General features: G+C 39.3%; 1 protein-coding gene across 5 annotated transcripts; it reads right to left on the reverse strand.

Annotated features, from left to right (window-relative positions):
• Positions 1–816: 816 nt before the first annotated feature.
• LOC119647225 (constitutive coactivator of PPAR-gamma-like protein 1 homolog) lies at positions 817–23,474 on the reverse strand. 5 transcript variants are annotated; one of them, XM_038048059.1, is made up of 10 exons: positions 22,560–23,474; positions 16,012–16,107; positions 15,784–15,950; positions 15,618–15,731; positions 14,190–15,557; positions 13,834–14,125; positions 13,490–13,774; positions 12,827–13,244; positions 6,213–6,646; positions 817–5,845 (listed from the first exon to the last, which is right to left on the reverse strand). In XM_038048059.1, the coding sequence occupies exons 1-9, from the start codon at positions 22,666–22,668 to the stop codon at positions 6,223–6,225; spliced, it is 3,273 nt and encodes a 1,090-aa protein (XP_037903987.1). In that variant the 5' UTR covers positions 22,669–23,474; the 3' UTR covers positions 817–5,845; positions 6,213–6,222. The 5 variants fall into 5 exon arrangements, with proteins under 5 accessions (XP_037903987.1, XP_037903990.1, XP_037903989.1 ...); XM_038048062.1 differs by having other exon boundaries at positions 817–6,646; positions 13,490–13,756; XM_038048061.1 differs by having other exon boundaries at positions 817–6,646; positions 12,827–13,232.
• Positions 23,475–26,878: the final 3,404 nt, after the last annotated feature.

Genomic DNA, 26,878 nt, shown 5'->3' on the forward strand with positions numbered 1-26,878 from the left:
GTATAGTGGGATCAATCGGGTGTTATTCCACTTTCGAGAAATCAGACAATTAGAGCCGCACTTTATTATCAACAATTTCGTCGATATAGAGCACTTATTCGAGAAAAAAGACCAAACTGAGAGCACTAAGTGATTTTCCAGCATAAATATGACAATACTGTTCATTCAAGAGCTCGGTTTGAGGCTCTTCCACATCCAGCGTATTCACCAATTTGCGAATCGAAAAGTTGTGGGAGTTTTGGGAAAAAGTCATAAAGAATTCCGGAAAATACATTATTGATTAATTATATTTTATAAACTAGAAAAATGGCCGGAAATTATGCACCAATATAAGAAAAATTTATTTCAATAAACTTTTTTAAATTTCGTGTTTATAATTTTTTGGTCAGGGCTCAAGGGATATGCCCCCATCCCAACACACACACACTAACACACGTCTAGGGCCTTGCATTAGTTGGGAACCACTTTCGGACAAGTAACCGTCTGGGATATTCTCGTCCAGAATGAGGAACATTTAAATAGTGCAGTGCTATACATCAACAGAGACTTTCGATGAGCAATTGAATGCAATTCAGGAAAGGTTTCCTAAAGATGACTTTTTGATTGTGATGGCAATTTGGATACCAAGATGGGCTCGGACAACACTTTCCTTGGGCATGGGATGGGGGAACACTGACTTGGCGACGTAACTATAATGCTGAAGATATTGTGCATTTCCGTAACTTCCATTACCTCGTCCTTGCTTGAGCCCCTATACACACACATACACGTTCACGTATGCCATATATAATTGATGTTTTCAAATACAAACTTCAATTTTAACATTCTCATTTGTATTTATTTTATGACAAATCTTTTACAATTTCTGACTGCCCATATATGTTTAATATACGATAGTAAATATTCATTTAGATTTATGTATTTTAATGGTTTTAAGGTTTTATTTTAATGTGTTTTATATAATTCGCAATTTTGTTTTTTTTCTATAGAAGTGAAATGTTTCCATTTATATTTTTCCTGTTTCTGTTTTCACCAAAATATTCAACATATTTTTATCATAGAAGTGTATTTCCTCCGATAGATAATAAAATGAAATTTTCGAGGATTACAATGTTTGAAAAATTCTTAAGATTAATTTTGAAACTGAAACCAAAACTAGTTTACCGTAGTATTGGGGTAAATCAAAAACGGAAGATTCGGAAATTTGAAATGTTAGGAAGCGCGTCCATTGGCAAAGGCACGAAAACGCATATTTATTTAAGCCACACTGGCAACAACACCAACAAAATATTGATTGGTGTATTTTCAAGATATACTTATCAAAAACACATTCGACTGTTTGATTGCTGATGCAGACACAGACATTTGTCAAACCAGCCATAGAGGGTTGTCTGAGATAGAAAAAGGAGATGCAAGCATTCGCATCAGCCAGATAGGACTTAATAACAGTGATTTCAACACGTGTATCTTGCAAACACATTATGCAATACTTTGTCGTTGTTGGTTGGTAGGGTCAGTGTGGCTCAGGCAAATCTGTCGTGTCGTCGTCACCGGGCGCGCTCCTTAATTGTAGTGTTCTTTACACTTTGAAAAAGAGAAAAAATGTAAAATATGTAGCTACTTAATAATATTTTTCATACATATATTTATTATTTTTAAACATAAGCTTCGTACATTATTGATTACTTCTTTCCAATTCAAACCGTTCGTGGTTGGTATTCTTTAACGGGGAGAGGGTGAGTATGATATCAGGACATTAAAAATTGTTTTTCTATGCAGAAAATGTGCTGTGAAATTTCTCCCATACCTTCTTCTTCCAACATATCCCTTTCATCGCGGCTCCAAACAGTTTTTATTTCCTTCTAACAATTTCAATAGTTTCGACTATATATTTCAAGCAATTCTTTTTTCACCATTGAAATTAAACTCTAAACTTTATTTATTAGTTTATATATAGAAACGTGTAAATAATATTAAATATATAAGATTAACGTTAAACATCGGAGCTATTTATCATAATTACTTTTATATGTTTTTCTTGTTTAAGTGTTTCATAGCGTAAGTTTCTAGCAAATGCAAATTTCGTGCTAAACTATTTCAATGAATGCTCTCTATTTTGCATGAATGCATGTTGTGTCCAAAAGTTCGCTTTTGCCTTCTATATTCATATCATATTGGCTCCGCAGAGCGACTTTCCAAACTGATTTATTCGCATCAACTGTTCACTCGTTCTAAGTGTCGTGAAGCAACAAACTATCGTTTCATATATATTGCTTGTTTGAATAATATTTATTTACGATTGAATAAGCATTTTCATTGTGTGAAAAGAGAAAAGTTCTTGTTATTAGAGTTCATTGAAATTATAAGATATTTTAAGTTCACGGTCTTCAGCTTCCCTTGGATCTTGCTCCATAAAAGTTTAAATAAAAAATGTAGATTTTCGATACCCACGAAAAGTGATAAATTATGCGTTGATAAGGGAGAAAATCCAATTGAAATTCCAAAAGAAATTTACGGTGCCCAGAATAGGTTTGCCTATACTCAGATAAACTGTTGAATCCTTCGTTCTATTTCAGGGAACGCTTCCAATGAATCCTTGTATTTTTCCCTTAACCAATGTAAAATTAACAACTTTTCATGTAGCAACACTTATCTAAGATTTCAAGTAGAAAACTCCCAAATTTTCCGCCATAATTACCGTTACATATTAATCATATATATATAAATATATGTTTATTCGTTTTAATGTACTTTTTCTCTTTTTCAATCACGTATAAATGTATTACATGCAAATTACTTGATAAAAAACATTTTCTTTTTGTTTATATATTTTCGAGTTAATTACAATATGCATAGTAACATTTAGTTAAACTGTGTGCTTAAATCAATAAGACATGTGTCGTTGAAACAATATCGAAGTGGATTGGCAAATAATATAAAAAGCTTGGACCTACAAAATAACGCTAGCAAAATATCCTGTTTGCTTCCTCCTTTATATTTATAGCTTAACTTTGACATTGAATATTCAGTGGTAAGAAGCAGGAAGTTGTGCAGTTTGCCCAACACAACTTCCAATAACTTCGAATAAACACTGTATTTTGTGGTAAAAATTTTTTTTTGAAGGCGGACAAAAAGACTCGTCTAGTTGCGTCCTACCCCTAAACGGGTTGAATATGAATATGTGGACAAACATATCTAACATGATTTAATTTTTAATGAATCAATAAGTTCACGTTTGGGGAGAGTTTGTTTGGTTTAATGATGTGAAAAAATCGGACACTGATATACCGTGCGGCGCGAAAATTGTCCGTTAGGTAGAAACTCTGGGAAATTGTTCCGATTACGCCTTCACTTATAGCAATTCGATGAAATGAATATATCAATGCGACTATTATAAACAGATAAAGTTACTAGAAATAGTTCTAAAACGGCTTTGAAAATTCTTGTGGGTAAATGTGTTGCAGATTTATAATTGCGAGATTACTTTTTAAAAGTTTGCACTCCATTTTGCAAGGGAATCGGCTAATCGTGGGATTTTAATTTTCATATGTGAGTTGAAGTCATTGAAACTCCACTTCTAGTTGTAATGTTCATGGATTTCATTTGACGTCGGCTCCGGGGGAATACAAGTTGCATTCTATTACTGTCTTTGTGGAAATCAACACAAAGTGTTCATATTAAAAACAGCAAGTTAAAATGCTCTCTAGTCTTCACAAACTTGTTCATTTAGAGCTATGCACGCTGCATAGCGTATTAATTAGTATGATATTTGATTAGATGAAAACTGGTGATTGGATTAAACGTTATCTTTGAGAAAACAAAAGAAGATATTTCTGTGTCTGCTGCACATAGGCTAACTCAAATACCTTTTCGAACGGATCGTTAAATTGTGTCAATTCAATATACGTTTTGAGTAACATCTTGTTTCATTTACTTGCAAGTTACTTCAGTTTCAAAATGTGGAATAATTGTTAACATTACTTGCTCCTTTGCTTGTGCTTACATGGCATGCTCCGCGGCACGCATGCGCATCAAATTACTTTGTCGTCTCAAGAAAAATGTAGGTAAGACCTGTCCTTCCTAACCAGATTACTTCCTTCCAAAAATACTCTTCGTATGTTTTACATGTGATCGATTTCATTTTCTTCGGGTATAACTTTGACAGAAAATATTTTAGTTTATCACTTAGTACTTTTGCTGTGGATTCTGTGTATCATTCTTTCTTTTCATTCATTGGGCAGATGCAGTCATTTTGTTAAGATTCGGTCTTAAAGCTCCTAACAATAGTCATCTTACATTCATCTTTTCATCGCCCGCTGAGGCAATTTATCGCGTTTTATTACAACTACTTGACCTCAACGTGCTGTGTTATCACGCTTTTATTTCTTCTTAGCAATAATAAATATATTAACCAACATTATATCTTATATAAACGCTTAACTAAGTCTCTTGATGTAAATAGATACATATAAATGTAAAACGGAATTTTAAATTCCAACTCTAAATATCTTATGTAAATATGCATGTCGAATGATGTTAAGTCTATGATAGGGACAACAATACACTCATTGGAGCATAAATTAGCTTTTGATTCGCGCGTCCGAGAAATTTAAAATTTCATTTCACTCAATAGCACAGTTAAGCGTTTCGTGTTCGAATTATCTCATCTTTTATATTATCTTAAATATTTGTCAGTTATATATTTTTCTTTTGCATTTTAAATACGTTTAACAATATAATAACAAATATATATAAAAATATATTTATAACATCACAGACCATAAACACTTTCTTATTTTTATAAAAATAAAAAAATGTTTCATTATTTTGTTTTATTTTTAGATTTCTTTGTTAATTTATTTGTATAACTCTTTTGTTTCCTTAGGGCACGTTATTCCTTTACTGTTGATGTTTTCACTTGTTGATGTTTTAATAATGTCACGTCCATGGTTTGTTTCAATTGGTTTTGCTTCATATCTAGGAGGTAAACCCGCGACAGTCCCGCCACTTTTATGACGAAATCACTTGGTCTCATTCAGTATGCTGAGAAAATATTTAGCCTCATTAAATGCATAATTGTGATCAAGACTACTCGCAGGTCCCGCACTGATCACGACGAATATCACTTTGCAAATTCCATCAAAAAAATAATCATTGCTCGTTTCTTCGTCGACTCAATCAAGGTTTGTCCATTCTGGTAATGTGATTTTGAATTATTTCAAGTTATGACTCTTTAGCGTGTCAACTAAATTCGATCGCGAACTGTTCTATGTTTACATATGTAATAGTTCCTGTTGCAATTCGAATTATCGCACTATGAATTTCGTCTGGCTTTTTTATTTCAATATATTGAATTGAATCAGGTTTTATTGTTTTAGTTAATCTGATGACACATTGGTCACGAACAGAAGTAAGCATTTAGAGAATAGGAAAATAGAAGGTGCAAAGTAAAAATGATTAAAGAATTAGTAATTGTAACAAGTACATTATATAATACTCTTACACTTTCAGTTATTTACTCTTAACGATCTTAAATGTCTATGAAAATAAACGGTTAATATAAATCAATATTCAATAGTAATTTTTAATGTGTAATTATAACAAATTGTTTTCAATTTTCTGTTATCAATCCTTCGCATCGCATTGGTTTCTTTTCGGAAATTTTACATTTTTGAGAAATGAAGCCCGATCCGGTCCCAATAGCAGCTGTTAATATTCGATAACAGAATTAGCTAAGGACCACACGGGGACTCAGAGGTACATTCCGTTTTTATTCAAAGTAAGTCAGTTACTCGCCAATTCGCATATTCAATGGAAGCGAAACCTAATAATGATGCGAAGGTATCTAACAAAATGTTAATATTAATTCAACCAATAATTGCTGTTGCAGCTGATCATGTTGAAAGTGTATTAAATCAAAAAACTTTATATTTCAATGTAATCTGGGAAAAACAAAAATATTGTCTCCGAGTAAGGATATATCAGCGACGACAAACATTATTAATATTTTTCCTTTTTCTAATATGTTTTGATATTACTTTATAGTTCATAATCGTATTCGTGTAAGAAAAAAAGAGCAAAAACGAGTCCGTATCGACTAATCAAAAAGTTCATAACTTCAGTAAATTATCAATCGCTACCAATATAGCATGTACGCATTCTCTCTCAAGGGGTGGAAAAAAAGAAATAAAACTGCCAAAAAAGAGGATTACCTAGTGATACTTAACCTTGAACGGCTACGTCTCCTTGCCCTAACTCCTCAACCTCAGAATTATTGGATGCATTCATAGCGGAATTATCATTTTCGCCTCCGCTTTCACTAGATACAGTCTTATTTAAGGCAGCATTGGCGGTTCCATTCTTCTTCGCTTTCGTTTTCTTTGTCAGAGCTGTAGCGTTTGTAGCACTTTTAGCGGCCGATGTCGCTGATTTTGTCGCCGTCGGTGCTTGCTTTAACTCGTCATTTTTCGTAGAATCACCTGAGGCTCCTGTATCGTTCGGTACAGTTTCTGCTTTGGGTTTTGACGGCGATGAGACTGACGGCGGGGAAACTTGTTCTGTTTTCAAAGTTTTTGGAGATTCTTCTTCATCCTTCAATAGTTCATCACATATGGAATTGGCTAGATCCGACGCAAGGATTGTTTTCCTGTTTGCGAAGAAATGAAATAAAAATTTCATTGCAATTTTATTAGATATAAAAACACAATAGGGGATTTTACCGATCTAGCTGATCAAAAATCAATTTCTCAAAATTCATTGCAGATAGAAAGAAACTGGTTATTATCGTTGTTAAGCAGACAGAGAACAGACATGGGCAAAATCATAATTAATAATAATAATCGTTGGCGCAACAATCCATATTGGATCAGGGCCTTGAAGTGTGTTAGAGCACTTCATTCAAGACCCTAATGGTACACTACAGTACACTGTAGGAGGCAATGTGGTCGGCATTGCGCTCGCTCGAGATTATTACCCTGACTTGACTCAGGTACTCGTTCACAGCTGAGTCGACTGGTATCCGACATTCAATCACGATATCAAATCCCTCTGCTGCCAGTGAGATTTTACCCGTGATCTTCCGCTACCACAGCCCAGCGCTCTAATCATTTGGGCCATCCGGATAATAATCATAATTACTTGATTATAATCATAATCAAGCTCTTGCGATTATGATTGTAATTACGTAATCATATAATCGTCATCCTACATTTTCAGATGCGATTGCCTTATCTCGTTTAATGAAGTGTATATTTGAAGAATATGAAAGTCATATTCGATTTTAAAAACGAGTCGCCAGTGCATATAGTGCGCGAGGTCAAAGTCGCATTTTGACTCTTACTTCTTATATCGTGCCTTTCTCTTCAGAACGTCTGCTTTATATGGATATGTTACACATTCTCGTTTTGTTAGCATGTGTGACATTTTGGAAACTGGTTTTACCGGTTATGATTCGGATTATCCGCCCTGGAAAGTTTCATAAATCCTTCTTTTTTTAAATTTTAACATTATGACAATATTTATGCAAAATTTCATCTAAATATCTGTCTTTTTTCTTTAAAAAAAAAAAAATTGTTTGAAAAAAAAAAAAAAAAAAAAATTGTTTGAAAAAAAAAAAAAAAAAAAAAAAAAAAAATGAAAACTTCAAAATTTGAACCCGTTACGTTCCCTTAAGGATGCTTTTCTCAAGTAGTGTGGAGTAAACGATATTTCTCATCAGTTATAAGGGGGCCGCTCTAGATGGAACAGAATATTCACATATCACGTAAGAGGTCTTAAATTTTTGGATTTCATCACGTTTTGGTTTTTTAAAGGGCGTGGGCAGCGTTCTGCATAATGTTCGTGTAACTTACAATTCTGATTGCAACTTCATTATTCGCAATAGTAGAAGTGAAAGTAATTAAGATAAATTCAGTTATTGGGTCGATTTTGAGTTTAGTTGAAGGGGGAATTGGTTTTTTTTGTAGGGTGTTCGAGTTTCTACTGATGAAAAATTTGCAGTTTTGCGATTGGTTTGGAGCATTATTTTAGAGGTCGCTTTTGGTATGTTATTCAAATCTTTAGGGTGATCTAATTCGGTACATTTGATGTTAACGACAGGTATTGACAGGATACGCATATTAAAAAAAAACTATAGACAAATGTCCGGGCCTGCCTTTAGGAGACATTGAAAGTGGGGGGACTATTTTACTCTGCTGGGGTTTTTATGTCAAACGCCAAATTGTACTGAGAGGTTAGATAACGCTGCGTTTGTTCATTTAACTACTTTATATGGAGATATGTTATTCTATCCATACACCACGCCGACTATGACTTGTGTCTCTGTAAATCTTCGGACAAGTCCTTCATTGGAAAAGCACGTGAGAAAAGAGGGATACGAGAAATGAAATCCAGGTTTGCTCAGTCGTTGTTAAGTTGGGGCAGGGTATCTTTGTTTGCGACAGCTGGCTGTGCTTGTTTGAGGTAAACGGCGCTAGATATACTGATGGATGGATGTGCTTATTCGAATGTGCTGTCTGAGGTAAACGGAAAGTTTGGTTTTTTCCATTTGATTGTGGAATCCCAATGCCTTTAGTGAGAAGTCACCGTCCCTGTTTTTGCAGATTAGGTTGTATCCTGAGGGATACTTAGCGAATGATTCGTGGTTGACTTGAAAGACTTCCTGAATATCAAAGTAATTTGTGTTATTCAGTTTTAATTATTCTCCGATTTTATAATTTCAACATTCGTAACATTGATTCTATCAAAATATTTACGGAGTTTTTGGTATGAGGATAGGAGATTCTTGACTGCTTTGACTTTTGTATTCTCAATAAACTCACTTACAGCTCTAGCAGAATTAAAAAAAGTGATTTCACCCTTATGAAACCCGGTTTTTTTACATCGACTATGCCTTTAATTTTTTTTTATGCGTTCAAAGACTAACCCGTCCCAACCCAATTTAGTGGCCTCGAAATACGGGAGAAAATCTTGGCAAAAGTACAAACAGCAAACAGCCGAGAAAGAAAAACATTCACTCACGGTTCTATCAACCACAGATTCGCTACATTTAATGGATCTCTTATATATCCCAACACGATGTTCGTTGAATATCATGTGTTCAGAATCGGAAGTCAGAATTTCAGGTACGAAAGGTTTTCAGTGATTTTTCTTAATAATAATATTTATATTAGTTAAGGCTCACAATTTACTGAATATACACATATAGGAACACAATCACCAATTCAATCCATGCCAAAGATGGATTTTTTAAAGAGAGTGTGATCAGGTGCGTTATCAAATGAAAGGGTTTAATTATTACTTCTTGAAACTGATAGTTCTGATACGGTGGAATCTAGGGGAATGAAGTCTCAAAATATATGCTCAGAAAAGTGAAACAGTTCTCGCTCTCAGAACTTCAATGACTGGTTTAAAATGTTTAGCCAGTGGTCGCGAAGGCTAGAGTCGTTCAAACATCTTCAATACAATACCACTCTCATCCTGGTATTGACAATTAACAATGCATAATGTTTTTTAGCCATCAAACACAACAGTAGTTTGATAATTCCTGACAAAGGAGAAATAAGAAAATTTACAGAATCATCCTGATATATTGCCGCGAAGCCAGAGACACGTCTCAGAATGGATTGGATCAACGGGAACCAATACGCAAACGGGTACTGAGCTATTTTTTGGATCAGGAAAGTACGATCCTTATACAAATTTCGAGCACTAAATACCCCCCTCTTCGAACAGATTCCGCAGAATATTGCAGTAATCCAGAAGATGACGTTATTAGGCAGCAAGACTATGGACCTAAAATCGTTTGGAGTGCTATTAGTTATCGATCCAATCAATCCAATAACTATAGGTTACGAACCAATCAACGAAGCATTATGTGCGTTTCGAATACGAACAAAGTTTTTAAATCGCAGCCAGTCGTGAATGCTCCTACTGAAGAAAAGGATAAGATGAATAAAGATGACTTTCATAATTGTCTTGAAGCTTTGTACGATTCAGTCTTCAGGGATCTCGTCGCTGACTTCGTTCTTGCAGGGATCTGTTGGTTCTCGTATAGGTGCATATACAAAAGAACATAGGTAGCTCCAGATGGCCGAAATTGCAATCAGATCGACCATGTGCTTATTTAATAAGTTAGTGCTTTAGCATCCTCGATATTCGTAAATACCCAGAAGCGGCCTCTAATTATTATTTAGTAATAGCCACTTATCGGGTACGTATCAACACTGTTGGAAAATAAAGCGAAACCCATTAAAAGGCTTAACTTCGATAGACTCAGGGTTAATCAGTAGCGCAGCCTCTTGTTTCTATACTGGAAACAGATAATACCTATAATCAATGGGCTGGAAAGTAAAATGGTTAATGACATATCAACAAACGTAAGACGGCGTTAGAACCGGCGGAGCGGATTGATGCAGTGATAAAGCCCTACGGGGAAAAAGTTGCTCAATAATAGATTAGGTATTCATTGTCAAACAAGTGCTGGGAGTTTAACGCCAACGTCAAACGAACGTCCGACATGTTGTACATAAGTTATGCTCCAGTAATCCAGTAATCATGACAAGTCCAAATCAAGGAGCGGGGTGGTATTCAATTTAGCTCACAAGCGCACAGTCATAAAAATATCCAAACGTACGCTGCTCCTTAAGTCAACGTCTGTTGATGATATCAATATTTTATCGTGCTCCTTCCCCTGCGCCAAAGAAATCTTGGTGAATGTCGGCGATGCAGCGAAGAAGGTAAGATTATGGGGTAATGAACAAACTAGAAAACAGATACGAGATGGACAAAATATCACAACCGGCGAATGCAACTAGGAGGACGTTGATAAACTTACATTTGTCAAGAGTAAGTTATAAATAAATAAAAAGGAGACTACAATTGAAAACAAATGATGTCAAAATCTTATATATAAAAATCATTTGCTTTTCGTTAGTCTCGATAAAACTCGAGAACGGCTGAACGGATTTATCTTATCTTGGTTTTGAAATATCCGTGGAGCTCTAGGAAAGGTTTAAAAGGTGATAAAAATTCGAATAAAATAAAAACAAATAATAATAAAAACAGCACTTTTCTTCTTGCCATATAAACATTTTTTTCTAAATAAAATTTAGAGTTAATTTGAACTTTATAGATATTCAATAAAGTTCAATCACTCACTGTGTTCATCGGACCTCATATTACAGCTATGAAACGGACAAATTTTTTAACGCTACTAGAAATATTTGACAACCATGTGACAATCTTTTATTTCTAAAAAGACAAAAGACATCAAATGTTCCACAGCTCAGAACATGTTGTATTGGAAAATAGAATTTCTGTTTTTAGTATTTTTGCTTCTCACCGTTTAAACCTACTCTGAATTTCCATAAATATTTCAAGACCAAACTAGACTACCTAGACCTAGACTAGATATTAAGTTTTGTTACAAATTGAATTTCTGAACGCAACGATAATATTTGACAACCAACCAATATGTCAATCCATCTTGTTGCAGTTTAGAACACGGAAAGAAGTATTATGATATTGCGTTACGATATCTATGAGTGCGCGAGAACTTTCTTTACTTTGGCGATCGTTTGCGATAGTGACATTCCAGGTAATGCGCTCTTTTTTTTGATATTTTGTGATTGTGACACTTTACTGCTAAGTGAGCGAAAAATTTTACGAAGTCTGTCGGGTCAGCTAGTATCTTTATATGGTTGTGTAGGCAGCAATACACACTTGAGTGACACTTTGCGATACAGCATTCAGCAAAGCGACGCGACGGCCCTGCCTAGCAGAGCATATTTTGCAGTGTCGCTAGTCATTTCTATATAATGGACTCAGAATGCTACGATTTTTTAATTTTGGTTTGTATTCACCAGTTAAAATGTCAAAATATGTAGTTATTTGCAATTGACTGCCACGCTAGTGCAATATAAGTACGACCGCATCTACTCTACGCGACACTACATTCAGCACATCCAATTTAATATATTCTTTCATAAATAACCTACTTTGCAGAACCAATGGAACAGAATTATTGAGGCAAACAACCAATTGAAGTTCAGTACATATGAACGTGAAGAAAGCAAATTCCCCTAAATTCAACAAAATGACTGTGCCTGCACAGCGACAGATCTTTCGAATAATATGAATGGTGCAGCCAGCAATGGAGCTATCGCCCTTTCTTAAAGTCTGCTAATTACCACATTCACGGGTATTTGTCCGCCGAAGTAGCTGTTGGTTCGAGTTGGTATCGGGTTAGACTATAATGATGACAAACCGAAGACAGGTGGTGTATGCGGCCAGCAGTCGACAGTTTTCAAAATAATCTTAAATTACAAAAAAAATGCAATCTGTAAGTGTCATCGGCTGGATGCAAACTACGCATTGTTTAGGGGAGCGATGGTGATCGCAACAAATATTCTAAATTTTTATCGTATTCGACGGTGAACTGGTTTATTTTATATGGAGATTCTGAGATCATTTAGTTTCCACGCAGATTTCTTGGTCATGGCTAATAACCCTGGATTAAAAATACGATAACGAGAACCAGAAAGGAGGCAGTTTGGTGTAAACTGTAAGTGTAAGTTGGCTTAATGCGCTATTGAATCCTCCGTTGTCATTGTTGTCATTGATGGGATTAAATACAAAGGACCCGGAACGAATTGTGTACATTAGAAAGAAGAATAACGAAAATTACGCTTAGAGTTAGCTAGCTTTAAAAAAGGTTTCGCCAATTTATACCTATATTTACATAATAGTTGAGACATCTTTTGCTGGTTAAAATAAAATACTTGGGAAGGATAAATTTTATCAATAAATGGGATTTTTTATAGCTTACCCGTTTCGAAGCTCAACGGTGCACTCCCTTAACGAAGTATTTTTTACTTTCTCTACGATTGTATCGATTTCAGTCTTGATTTCTGACTTTTCACCACTCTGTGAAGTCTTCTGATCAGCCTTTGTGTTTTGTTTTTTTCCCTGTTGTTTGCCTTTGCGATTCTCCTTCCGTTTCTGCTTATTTCGATTGCGAGTGTTTAATTTGTTTCCATAAACTCGTGCGATTGCTCGATTGGCAATGTTTGATGTGCTCGTATTTTGATTCCTCTGCAAACGAGCATTGACTGACATTTTCCCACGATTGTTTACATTGAATCGATTAGCAGCGACGGTTAGGCGAGTGTTTAGACGATTAGCAGGCGAACCAAACAATGAGCGGTTTTGAATTCCGCCGGCCGCCCATGAACCTGTAACTATTCCTATAATTTGCAAAATTAATCATAAACAAGAGATGATGAATGGTTAGTGGAAATGTGTGATCTTTGCCAAAGTGATGAGAAAAATGTGTGATCAATTTAAAGGACTACGGATTTTTTAAACAACGGTTTTCAAAAACAATTTTTAGGGTGGATTGGCAGTCGGTCATACGCTCGATTCAATCCACAACAGCAGGAAAATGGATGTTTTACGGATATTATGAAAGTTTTTTGATGTTTCGACTTACCGCCTACTTTGAGCTGATAGTCTTTACGTTTCCCTGCACCGTTACGCTGCTGACCAGCAGCTCCACGCATATTGGTGCGCGCATTCATTCCAGTGGTATTAACTCCAGTGATAGCATCGCGGCCAAGAAGAGTTGATGAAATGGAAAAGTATGGAGCTTGGGCATTGTAGAATATTGTTCCATTTGAGCTGGCTGCTGTTGCAAGGGAATGAAGTGCGTTTTTGTTGTTGTAAGCAGGAATTGGAATCGCTGGAGGTGGTAGAAATCCTGGTCGATACATGGGGTCTGCATTTGAGCCAGTTGGGAATGAAAACATAAAATGAATAACACTTTGTCCTACTTACCCATATGAGCAGCTGGTAAAAGATAATGTTCAACGTCTTCTAAAATCGCCTTGCGGAATCGTTCAATTTTCAGGACGATTTCGATATGGTCATCACAGAGTTCACGCAATGTTGTTACATATGTGGACATTTTCAGTTTAAGATGGAAAAGCTTTCCGTCGAAGAATAACCATGGGTTCGTCATGGTCCAGGGAAGAGGCACTCCACACGAATCGTTTGCCAGCGAGGCTGTCTCAACACCCTGCATAAATAGTGTCGCCAGATACACACCTCGAAGATGCACGCCTGGTAACTTTGACAGGGAAATAGTTAATGTACTAAGAGTTATCTCTCGACCAATACAAAAGCAAACTCACCACTAGTTCCTGAGTGTATTCAACAATGGGTAGTTGAGGCGAAAAGGCGGTGGCAAGGAAGGCGTCTAGTTCTTGCCTGGTCAATATGGTTCTGTCTGGGCATGTGACGATGTATCGCAAAACGCAAGCCATCACTAACATATGCTGCGGGACATAACCCCTATTTAACATTAAGGGAGTGTCAGATCTCATTATGCTCAGAAACGCCCTCATTCTGCGTTGTTTATCATCAAACGCCATTCCGAACCACAATCGTTGAACAGTGGGAACCGCCCATGGAAGAGCTTGGGCCGTGACGACATCCGGTCGTTTATACTCATTTTGTGGCGACCAAATCCACTCGCTTATTTGGATTTCGGGTAGTTTATGGGACTGACCCGATGCCTCCTTGCGCTCATTTTTCTTATCTTTGTCGCCCATGTTTTGTTTTGAACACAGATATTTTTGGTGGTAGAGGTTGAAAAGAACAGCATAAATCATTTGCCTTGCTGGTCGGTAGAACAAGTGAATCGATGGTATTTCACGATAGTTCTCGTCTTCCAAAATCTGAGGAAGTATGATTTCTTTTTTTGTTAGTAAATGGTAAATGCGAGCGTCCATGATGCCACGTTGATGACGACTAAGGGAAGTTTTTATGACTTCCCCGGGAAGAGTGTAGACGAAAGTTGATTTTGTTTTCGATGAATTTTCTTTAGTTTCAGTCTTGCTTTTTGCCACTTTCTCGGCTTCCTCTTTCTGCTCTGCGGCTGCTGCTTCTTCATCAACCAAATTATTGACGTCGGTCAATATCTTGCGAGTTAGCTCATCTGTTTCACTTGTTTCTGATGCAATCGGCGCAGGTTCAGGTAAAGCCTGCTTTTGATTATCGTTACCACGCTTCTTGGCTCCTTGGTATTTTTTACCAGAAAACTGTCCCTTTCTTTGGTAGTACTCAACCGATTCTTTGATATCTTTCTCATAATCGCCAAGATTCAGATGTTTGATGAATTCATCTATGTCGTTGGTTGGTGAATTCCTGACGATTTCAGCGATCCGTCGAATTCTAGCTTCGAAGTCGAGACTGTAATCGATTTTACACTTCTCGTAAATACTTTTTAGTTTCGCCTCATCTAAAACAATATATCCTCCAAGAAGAACAGCGACGAAGGGCAGGTGATCAGCGGTTAAACTCAATGTGGAGAGTAGTTTGGAAACCATAAACTCTTTGGTTTCTAAGGCTCCTTTGTAAGATAATCGCAAATCGTGCGAACTGAAATACCTAGAACTGTTTGCAATGATGTAATCCGGATGGAGACCTATGATAGCATCTAATTTCTGTTCATGGAAATATTCTATGATTTCCATTGTGTGATCATTTACAGTTTGCGCCTGCAGATGAAGCCAAGAATATCAATATTTACCCAAACTGTTTCTTATGGAACTACTTACAACTTGAATATTAACGCTTCGTAAGGCATTTCTTAATGTAGTACGAATTCCCGAAGGTGGCAACCACCAAATTTTTGGCGGAGGCGTTGCAATCATTCGAATGTGTTTAAGAACCTGCAGAAAAGAAATTTAGAAAACTCACAAACTGTACAGCAAATTACAATACCGAAAGAGTTTTTTGTCGGAAATCATTTCGTTCCGATGCAGTCTTTTTATTTTTCTTCAAAGACCCGTCGAAGAAGGCATGGATTTCCACATGAGCATTTTTGAAAGCTGTATGAAGTAGTTGTACAAATTGGTAGGCACGACTCCACTGACCGCCACAGGCCCAGTCTACAGTTGATTAGAATTATAATTATCGTCCAATTAGTAAGGATTCGAAAAACATTTTTACCAGAGTAATATCCGCCATAAAATCGATCCAAACAATCTTCCATGTCGAGCGCGACTCGAAAATTCCCATTGTTGCTTTTGGCGTTTTTGCTACCACCTGCAATTGACATCGGAGTTATACAATAAAAAATTACATCATCACAATCATTAGTTAATCAGAAGGGTTTGGCAATTGATTAAATATTTAACATTATTTTTTAATGCTTGGGGCTGAGGACGTTATCCGCTTTTGGACATATGCTTCACATTTGCTAAGGTTTCTCAGAAAGCAAGGAAAGATTGGTAATACGCGATCATTCGGTGTATGCAGGGATAGGGTGAGAACTGTGAACGCTCACGCATATAGCGAGTTACATCCTTTTACGTCGAATTTAAGGAATGGGTCCCACACATGCAAAAGGGAGGTGCAAATTTTTTTCATCAAATATAGTCACGTGGGGTATCAAATTAAAGGTCTTGGTTAGAACTTTTCGAAGCCGGTCTTGGTTTTGACATTTGTTGGAAAGGTGGGGAGTGCGGGGATTGAAAGTGATCAATTTTTTAACGGACCCATTCTCAGAAACTACTTAACCGAAAAATCTGAAAAAAGTCAAGAGGCTGTCGCTATGTGGTGCCTAGACCTCAAAATACCCTCCATACTGACACCTGTTCAAATAAATAGTACATTACTATCATATAATTTTAGTAATTGGCAGGAAAACCCCCCTCAGTTCCCCCTAGAATGACGAAATTTTGCAGCTACAGGATAAAGTTATAATAGGTCTAAGCTGTCGCTTCTGTGCAAATTCAAGACTTTGAATGTTAATATCACTTAAAAGTGGATATTCTCACATAATATATATGTTACGTACTAATGCTAATGCACATTCAAATCAACCGATATTGGTTTTGACATTGTGTGCGAAGAGGAGAAGTGCAGGGGTCTGAAAAGGGCTTGTTGCTTCAAGGACCCGTTCTCAGAAAGCACCCAATCCAAATATCGGAAGAGAAATATGGTGGTCCATGTACATTTTATCCGGGCCTCAAAATAGTCTCCATTTCAATACCTGTTTAAATAAAGTTAATATATTGCCTTATTATTTATAAGTATATTTTTTAGAAATTCCCTGGGAACCCCCCTCTCCCACAAGTTTATTCCAGAATAATTTACTTTTGCAGTAAGTTAAAGAATAAGTTTAGTGGAAAACGTACTATTACTTACAGAATTATAATAGGTCAAAGCCGTCACTTTTGTGCATATTTTGTCAAACTGCTTACTTCGGGGTTTTCGGGTAATTCAAAGCATACATATATAATTTATGTACGTAATTAGAAACTGCTAGTAACTTTGTACACACATGTCTAATATATTAGTTACTCCCCCCCAGGCTTTATTAGTACATACGTATACATACACATATCTACCTCGAGCAATTGACACTGATATGCAAATAACTAAACAAGTCGGGACACCGGAAGCTACACGCTTCAGGTATGAAAGGTTTTGTGTATTTCATTTATAAAGAGATTTGAGTGTGCATTTGTCCTATTAGCATGTAGCACGTAAAATATGTATATATTATGCGAAAATATCCACTTTCAAGTGATATTGACATTCATAGTCTTGAATTTGCAGAGGAGCGACAGTTTTGACCTAGTATAACTTCGTTAGTAATAGTGCGATTTTCACCAAATTTGGCAGGATCATGGCCTATGCTGCAGCCTACATTGCTGCAAAATTTGTGACTCTAGGGTGAACTTAAGGGGGGTTTTCCTGTCAATTACTAAAAATTATAATTATATTTACACAAAACCTTAAAAAAGGCAAAAAAGGAAAATTAAAACGTCTCCATGGACCCCGCCAGTCATATAATTTTAGTGATGATGACGTCATACACGCCTTAGGGTGCAATAAATTTACGTGAAATGCGGAACTTTAACCTTCTATAACTTTGTTAATAATAATCCAATTGCCTTTAGAATTATGTGCTATATTATCGCCTATTCTGATGTCAAATTTAGTACTTACAAATAATTTCCAAAACACGGTAAGATACTGTTATTAACTTAATTTGTGCAGATATCGGAGCGGGATGTAGGCCTAGATTTCATATAGATGCATCATTGTGATTTTTTTCAGATTTTTTGGATGAATAGTTTCTAAGAAAGAGACCGGTTTTATTTTTTGGACACAAATGATGAGTCCTCACTCTTCTGCGTTTCACCCAATATGAAAGTACTAATCGAGTCCTTTCATTGACATTATTCTGTGAAAAAAAGTTTTACACTCTCTGTTGCATGTGCCCCCCCCCCCCCCCCTTTACACAAATATGATTATTAGATTAAACATGCTGCATGGAAAGGAACACACATACTATATTCTTATATAATTGACAATTGGTGCAGGCGTTTTCGAGTAAATTCGATGTGACAGAAATTGTTTTTTGTTTTGTTTTACAAAAAACCTTGATAAGGAACAGAGAAAAGTAGCTTCTTTAGAATTTTACTCGTATATCAATTATTCCCGTAAATTATGAGATCAGCATTTTATCTGCACGGCTGAGGACTTTCTAAATTCGGGCGAGAATGGCAAGTTTGAACTAATACTAAAACAGTACTAATTCTAACCTCTTATATGATAATTTCTAATTTCCAACCGTTTTTAATAATGCTAAAAATAAGGTCAACCAACACCAACAGCTCTACTACCAAACCCTATCTCCACCTCCACGTGGTGACCGCTGGGAGCTTTCTTAACGAAAAGCTGCAGACGGAGAAGGATAAAGGCGAGTCTCCCGCGCCTAAAAACGCGACAAATTATACTAACTGGTCCTCGGACTGACAACCCTACACGGAAAACAACTTGTTACGAAGCCACAACAGGAGCCTCGGACTGGACAGAAAACACAACGACGAACCCGGCAACGACAAAGGAATAACGATTTGCGCATTTTCCGATAAAACGTGCGCTCCCTGTACAGAGATGAAGCTGCTGAGCGGCTAGCCGATACCCTGTCCCAATATAACAGCGTTACAGGAGATGCGTTGGGCAGGGACCGATTTCCTGGAGACGAGTTGCTGCACCATATATTATAGTGGCCATCCAGTAAACCATGTGCTCGGAGTAGGTTTCTTAGTCAGCCAAAAAATTAAACCTGCTGCTATCGGCTTTGAAAACATAAGCGAACGGCTATGCACTTTGCGCTTGCGAGGAAAATTTAGAAATATAAACCCCATTAACGTTCACACCCCTACAGAGGAGACTGTAGAGTCAGAGAAGGATACCTTCTATGAGGCAGTAGAACGAACCCTCGAAGCCTGTCTCAGATATGATATCCAAATCATACTTGGGGCTTTTAACACCAAAGTAGGGGCGGAGCCCGTATTCAGGCGATACGTTGGCTCTCATAGCTTACACCAAAATACAAATGATAACGGACTGCGGATCGTTCAATTAGCAGTGTCACACGAAATGGTTGTTGGAAATACCTGGTTTGCGCGGAAAGCGGTCCACAAACATACATGGGCCTCTCCAGACGGGACCACTTTCAACCAAATTGACCCCGTGCTAATCGAACGCTCTCACCTCTCATTCTTGATGAATGTCAGAACACATAGGGGGGCCAATATAGACTCGGATCACTATCTCGTTGGCATGGTGCTCCGAGTTCGAATGACAACACCACCCAGAATCCCCTCTCAGGTGAGAGTTAACACTGAAGCCATCCACAACACAGCCCTCCGCAACACCTATAAGAGGGAAATGGATGCCGCAGTAACCGCAGTCAACAGAGATCCTGGAGATGAAGCATGAACAAATGATCTTCACAATCACCCGAAGAACGTTATCATAAATACGGCCACAAACATACACACGCGACTTCACAAACGGAAAAAGGAAGCCTGGGAGAACCAAAAGTTCTATGAACTCGAAAAGTGCAGGCAGCAACCGCACCAGGTGCAAGTTTTACCAACAAGTCAGGATGAAGTCTTACACACACCGATGCTCATCCTACCGAAACAAAGAGGGAGAAATCTGATTTCCGACAGAATGGGCATATTGGAGCGATGAGTTGAGTACTTTACTACTGAACAACCAGAACATCGGCGAGTTGGAGGTCGCGTCAACTGAAGACGACTGACAAATACTGCCACCACCAAGTATAGTACCATCTGATGAAATCCGCGCACGGTTGTTGGCAACCAACAGAGCCTATTTCAGCTTACAACTGTTCCGCTCGAAACGTCTCACTATAGGGTCAAAACTCTTACTGTACAAGACAATTATCTTGCCAGTCTTCATGTATTCCTCGAAAACTTGTTGTTAGTAAGAAAAATTGCGAACTCTTGGCCGCGTTTGAGAGAAGAATTCTCCGAAGAATTTTTGGTCCCCTACATGAGGATGGACGATTCCGTAGCCTACATAACGACGAAATCTATGAGCGATACCATGACCCTCAAGTTGTGGATAAAATTCGGCTCAATAGGGTACGGTGGGCGGGTCACTTAATCCGTATGGATGAGGATGATCCAGCCCGGAAAGCCTAAAGGGCAATATCTATGATAGAAAAAGAAGACGAGGCAGACCCTGTCTGAGATGGAGCGATGGTGTAGGTCAGGACGCCAGACAACAGCTTTTAGGGATACGAATTGGTGGATATCGGCGCAAAACCGGGATGTCTGGAATTCCTTATTAAGGCAGGGCTAGACTGGATACCGGTTGTTGTGCCATTGATGATGATGATATTAAATCGTATTTTCTGTACGTAATTCATACCAATTTGCCGGTCCCCAGAATTAATTTTCTTTATTTTGCACTACTAATATTTGATACCAACTCGTCCGTCCCTCGACCATACGAATTATCGAGATTCTATTGTATTAACTTTGAGCAGCTATCGTAACGGAGTATCAAAACTAATATCTACTTCGAAAAGTACTAATCCAACCATTTCATTTGATACCCCACATGGCTATATTCAGTGAAAAAATGTTTACACCCATTTGCTCAGGCGTGGTGAAGTGTGCTGCGATTATTTCGGTGTGGAGCTCGGGACAATCTACGCCAAGCTGCTCACACCTTGGAGAGTCTCCGCGTTGATGACAAAAGCGTGAAGGCGCCGGGGATTTCTCATTATCAAAGAGCTGGAAGAGGTAGTCCTCTCTATAAAAAATAAAAAGGAGGCACTTTCACCCGATGGTATACCAAAGTAATGTGTTTCTCCATCGGCGAGACCTAATGCTCGGCGAATTCAATTCTTACCTGCAGGGGGTATTTTTACTTGCCCTTTGAAAGTGGCAAAGCTCGTGCCAATGCGTGAAAATATTTGAAAAATCCATGAGGAGTAGACTAGTCGACACCTCCTGTCGCGAGCATATTTCCAAGACAGTTCGCTTTTAGAGGAGGGAGATCCACATGGAGCTGAGGCACCCAGCGTTGATCTCGACCGGTAGTACTCCTCGCAACGTTTTCATGACAAGAAATATCTTCGATTCCGTAAATTGCGGATATTGAGGAATTTCCTCAGAGGCCGCTTCTTGCTCTATGAGACGTTGGAGGGTTAGAAGATGTAGCTTACCTCGTTACAGGGATCAATCCTAGCGCCGGCCTCTGAGATGCATCTTACGATATTCTCCTAAGACTGGACATGCCAAAAGGGTCGCGTTTGGTCGGTTAAGTTTATCTGAGTGTACGCAGTATTTCTAGCGACTAAATTGTTTTTTTTTTATTCGCTAGTGTCATTTATTGGTCTTGTTGACAGTGATGCAAGACCAATAAATAACACCAGCGAATGAAAAAAGCCAGTTTTAATTATTTGAATAATTTAAGTTTGTACATTTTAACCGCCCACTCATCCGCTCTATGTCAACACCAAGTCCTGCTTGTGGAAGTACTAATTGGGCCTTTTGCGGATACATTAGGTGAAAAAAAGTTACATCCTCCTTTGCATGTATGGAGAGCCTAATCCTGGCGGGCCTTCCATAACTGTGGGTAAATAACTATTTGAAATAATGCCAGAGCGATGAGAAATTGCAAAGCTAGCCATATATTGGAGCAATTTGCCAACTTTTAGAAGGAATTCTGCTCTGTTCGGGAAAGACACATCTGTAGGGAGGATGGACGGGGTCTATTTAAATAACGAAGAACGTTTCCGCGGACGACGCAGGGCAATCAACGCCGAGTGCACACGTCCTGAGTTCTCATTGACCTACAGCATATCAAGTCTCACATGAAGTAAATTCCTTGATGTAGGTCATCGACACAAGTTGCAAATTGAATTACATCCTCCATGCGCTGGCATTCACCCCCGAGTGTAAGGAACGCACGGAAAACTTGGTCCACTGAGCAGTGTAGCTACGCCTTAACGGGCCGGCGGATGGGGACCCGACAGATCTGTTGCCTGTCCGCGGCCCAAGTGGCCAGCGCCGCAACACTTTTTATCGCCAATAATCAATAGCGCCCAACACTTGGCATCGGCGTTTCCAGCTACAACTGGGAACTGAAACTGGCATCTGTCTCTCTGCATGTCTGGCGAGCAGAACTTTGTTTTGCATTGCGTGCGGACTTACCGGCGTGTTGTTGATGGTGGCTTTGGCCAATTTTGCATAAGTCGACGGCGACCGCGCCTCCTTCGACTTTGGTGGCGAGGAACGCCTGCAAGTCGGCGGTATCGATCATTTCCCCGAATTGTTCGGCGACTTTTCCGCGTTCTGGTGTCTCCTCGTTACTACAAAATGTCCGGCCGCCTGTCAGACGATAGACTCGCGTTTTCACTTCGCGAAAATTTTTCGCCAATTGCAAGCGGGTGTCTTTTCTAGCACTCGTAGAACTTGGAATCCACTTTACACATTTAAACGACTTCAGATCTTTTTCCCGGGCGGAAAACGACTTCGATTTTTACAAGTTTCAACGTGAAAATGTCAGCGGCACACTCCCGTGTCTCGTCTCGGGCTTTTCAGCGTTTCACTCGGATTCCGTGCAAAACGAGCGGCGAAACACTGCGAGACGGAACGCACTATGACTGAAAACTAGCCCGTCTCGCTCACTCCTCACTTGGAATACAGATCATAGCGAAATGCACCGAATCCCCACAAATTCAACACAGAAAATTTTTGCACTTTCTTCGAACGAATCGCAATTCCGTGAAAAGTAACTAATTCGCGCGACACGAAAATGCCGCTTTCCAACCAAACCGGGTGTCCCGGTCGCGGAGCGAATCCACCGGCTGCCAAGAGACGAGCGAGCGAAGCAGAAAACTGCAATGCACTTTGCGTGATGAGCTGGAGCCGGCACTTTTTCTGCGTCTATAAAACTCTCATTTTCAGCGTGAATTGAAGGTCCCGATTCGCTTCTGAACCACCTTTCGATAGATATTTCTGCGACCTGCGGCAACAACGCGAGTTTAGCTGGTTATCGGCGCTAATAGACTGACACGTCCGAGGGTAGGTCCGTAGGTCCTGCCGAACTGCTACTGATGAACGAGATCTAGGCACAATGACAAAGGTTTGGGAAGCGATGGAGGAGGATTCAAGTATTAATCAGGTTGTGAGCTGCAATTAGTTGGCGTCAAGAATTATAAACGGAAATAGTAATGGTGCAAGCAGAAACTAATATTAGGCTCAAACCTTGCCGTAAGAAATAATTTTTTATCATAAACACAAACCGGCATCTTTCGTTGTACAACCCTGCAATCATTCATTTATTTTATGCAATCTTAGTCTAGTCATTAAAGCTGAAAATCGGGTGCGTCCTCCGAATTTTGGGATTGACATGAAATTTTGGTTAGGGGTAGAAGGTGGTATAAGAAACAAAAGTTGCATAGTGCCAATGTTCGCCTTTCCCGGAGGGGTGTGGCGCCCTCCTCCCGCGCAATAATACTAAATGGTCGATTTTAAGCAAAAGATAGTTTTCGAGTTATTCATATTCAAACATGTAATTTTTACTTCGAAAAAATTGGATGTTTTTCAATTGTTTTTCGCAAATAACTCGAAAACCATGAAATGCATTAAGTTATTTTTTGTAGGTACAATATGGACAGAGTTATTGCTCGTAAAACGTAAATTCGTAGGTAGGTAGGTAGGTATCAGTGGGCGCCCCGAGGAGCCCAATTAGCGCTTTGGTGCGCTGTTTTGATGCCACAAACTCCTAAGACCGTGACTGTTGTTATGGGAGCAGGGAGGTAGAGTCTAGTCGGCTCGGATATTCAGAGCCAGCCCGTAGCATTCACGAAGGAAAGCAGCTCTCCCACCCTGCAGCTAGAAATCTCCCTGGGGTCCCCAAAGAATGGTTTACCCAGTGTCCGCAGCATGACTCTAGCCATAGGTGGGCAGTCGCAGAGAAAGTGCATGAGGGCTTCCTTTCTTTCTCCGCAGCTTTGGCAATGCGAGTTGTAGGTTATGCCGAGCCTAGCGGCATGGTCCCCTATGGGCCAGTGCCCCGTGCAGGCCGCCGTAATCTTGAATGCATTTGCACACGTCTGGCACAGGAGCTCTCGTGATCGGGCTATGTTATAAGCAGGCCAAATTCTCCTTGACTTGGCACAGCTTGTAAGCCTTCGCCATCTCAGACCCGCGGTTGCTAGCTAGTGCGAGTAGACTCGGCCCCCGACAGCCGCCAGCGGAACACCTTGTCTGGCCAATCCGTCAGCCCACTCATTACCCTCTATGTTCCTATGCTCGGGAACCCAGAGGAGAGTTACCTTGAGCGTGCCGCCCAGACGGTTAAGCGCGTCTCTGCACTGCTCCACCAGCCGGGAAGATGTCGTCGTTGAGTACAAGACCCTGATGGCCGCTTGGCTGTCGGACAGAATGACTATGTTACACTTGGGGCTCGAATCACGCTTCAGCCATCGACAGACTTCCAATATCGCCAGTACTTCCGCCTGGAATACACTGGCGAAACCTGGGAGACCATATGACTTGGATACACCGTGTGTATTCGAGAAAACCCCCGCGCCGACTCCATAGGCCATCTTTGATCCGTCCGTAAAAAATACTCTGTCATAGTCTTGAAACACGCCGCCGGTCTTCCACTTTGCCCTAGTTGGAAGGTCCACAGCAAAGTTTCTCGTGAAGTTCAGCTTGCGTGTGACATAGTCCGTGGGGATTCCCAGATAAATTCGTAATGTCTAACAAAATTTATACTTTCAGGTTGAAATGACTAAAAGTTCACAACAATAGACGACGGTTTCGTCCAGGGCAGAGTAGTCCAGGGCGAAATGATCGCATATTTTTATAAAAACTTGGGGTCTTACCCCGGACCCGGGGGCAGACATAGAGGAAGAAACTTTCATTCCAATTGGCCCGGTGGACTCAAGACTATCAAAACATGCATTTGATGATCTAAGCCATTGTAGCTTCTCTTCCCGGTGCAAAACGGTATATATGGCGATGAAGGTTCGAAAGTTTGTGCATAAACTCGCTGGAGCAGCGAGGCGATGCCCTATAAATAGCTATAACTTAGGACCTAATGCTCTAATTGTAATGAAATTTGGTGAAAATATAATAACAATAATAATCGATGGCGCGAGAATTCAATTGGATTAGGGCCTTTAAGTGTGTTAGAGCACTTCATTCAAGACCGTAATGGAGTTACAGTTGGCGCATATGGCATTCGCACCCAATAAAAACGGAATGGGTCGCAACACTCTGGCTAGAAGCAACCTCCGACCGTATTACGGCGACAGGTTTGCAAATGTCGCGGTTGTATCTGGGCCTTCAAGCGCATTCGAGTACTTCATTCAAGAGCGTATCGGTACACTACGGTACTCTGTAGGAGGCGATGTGATCAATATTGCGCTCGTTCGCGATTATTACCCTGATTTAAATCAGGTATTCATTCACAGTTGTGTCGAATGGTATCCCACATTATTAGTGGGATTTGAACTGCATAATCTAGGTATTCCTTAAAGCTTAGTTTGACCTCAATCATCAGCCCCAGGTATTTGACAGCCGGCTTTGAGATGAATGTATGTCCACCGACATCTACCTTTAGAGCGTTTTCTTTCTATGGTTGATTATTAAGACTACTTCCGTTGTCTCATCCGCCAGGACAGCTCGATTCTTTCTAGCCACGACTTTACTGCTCTCACTGTTTCTGTCGTGTAGACCTCTACATCTTCTGGGTGTAGCAATTACAACCTTTTGGGATGAGAAGAGCAGTCAGCCCGAGTATCGGGTCCTGTGTACCCCCAATGTGACGAAGTACATTTTGGCCGGGCTAGCTTAACATCCAGGAGCACCTCTGTCAGCCAACGCCCCTTTAATTTGGTTTCCATTCAGCTGCCAACACAGCACAGCAGTTCACGACCTTACATATTGCATCCATCGTAAAGTGGCCCGCCGAAAATCATGCTGGCGCTCCAAAAAGCTATTGTTGTTTTCGATGATGGGTAGAAGTCTGTTGTAGATGCTCTTTCCAGCATTTCTGTTAGGGATACTATCCAAACCCCAGGCCTTGTTTTTACCTCTCCCTACTCAGTTACTGGGGGAATTGCGCACACAGACCGACGAACACACAGGCAGAGATTGAAACGATTTTAAGAAGGTTTTGTTTTTTTTTTTGCTGAGAATAGTCGGTGGAGATGAAGTCACCAGTTTTTAAGATACTTTCAAATTATTCAGAAAGTGAAGTGGCAGCCAAAGTTTCAAATCTCCGTCAATTGACCTCTCGTGGTGTCTGCCATATCCGATTTATTCGGAAATGGCTGAACTGATTGTCACGAAATTTGGTGAGAACATGTGGTCTGTGAATGTTGAGTTTAAGGGGGGCTCCCCGTACATGCGAAAGGGGTAAGTACAAAATTTGCATAAGGCATAACTTTGGGAAGTTTGAAGAAACCCTAACTATTATTAAAAAAGTTATAGAAGGTGAAACTTTTACACTTTAT

Source organism: Hermetia illucens, chromosome 1, assembly GCF_905115235.1.
Source record: "Hermetia illucens chromosome 1, iHerIll2.2.curated.20191125, whole genome shotgun sequence".
NCBI lineage: Eukaryota > Metazoa > Arthropoda > Insecta > Diptera > Stratiomyidae > Hermetia > Hermetia illucens.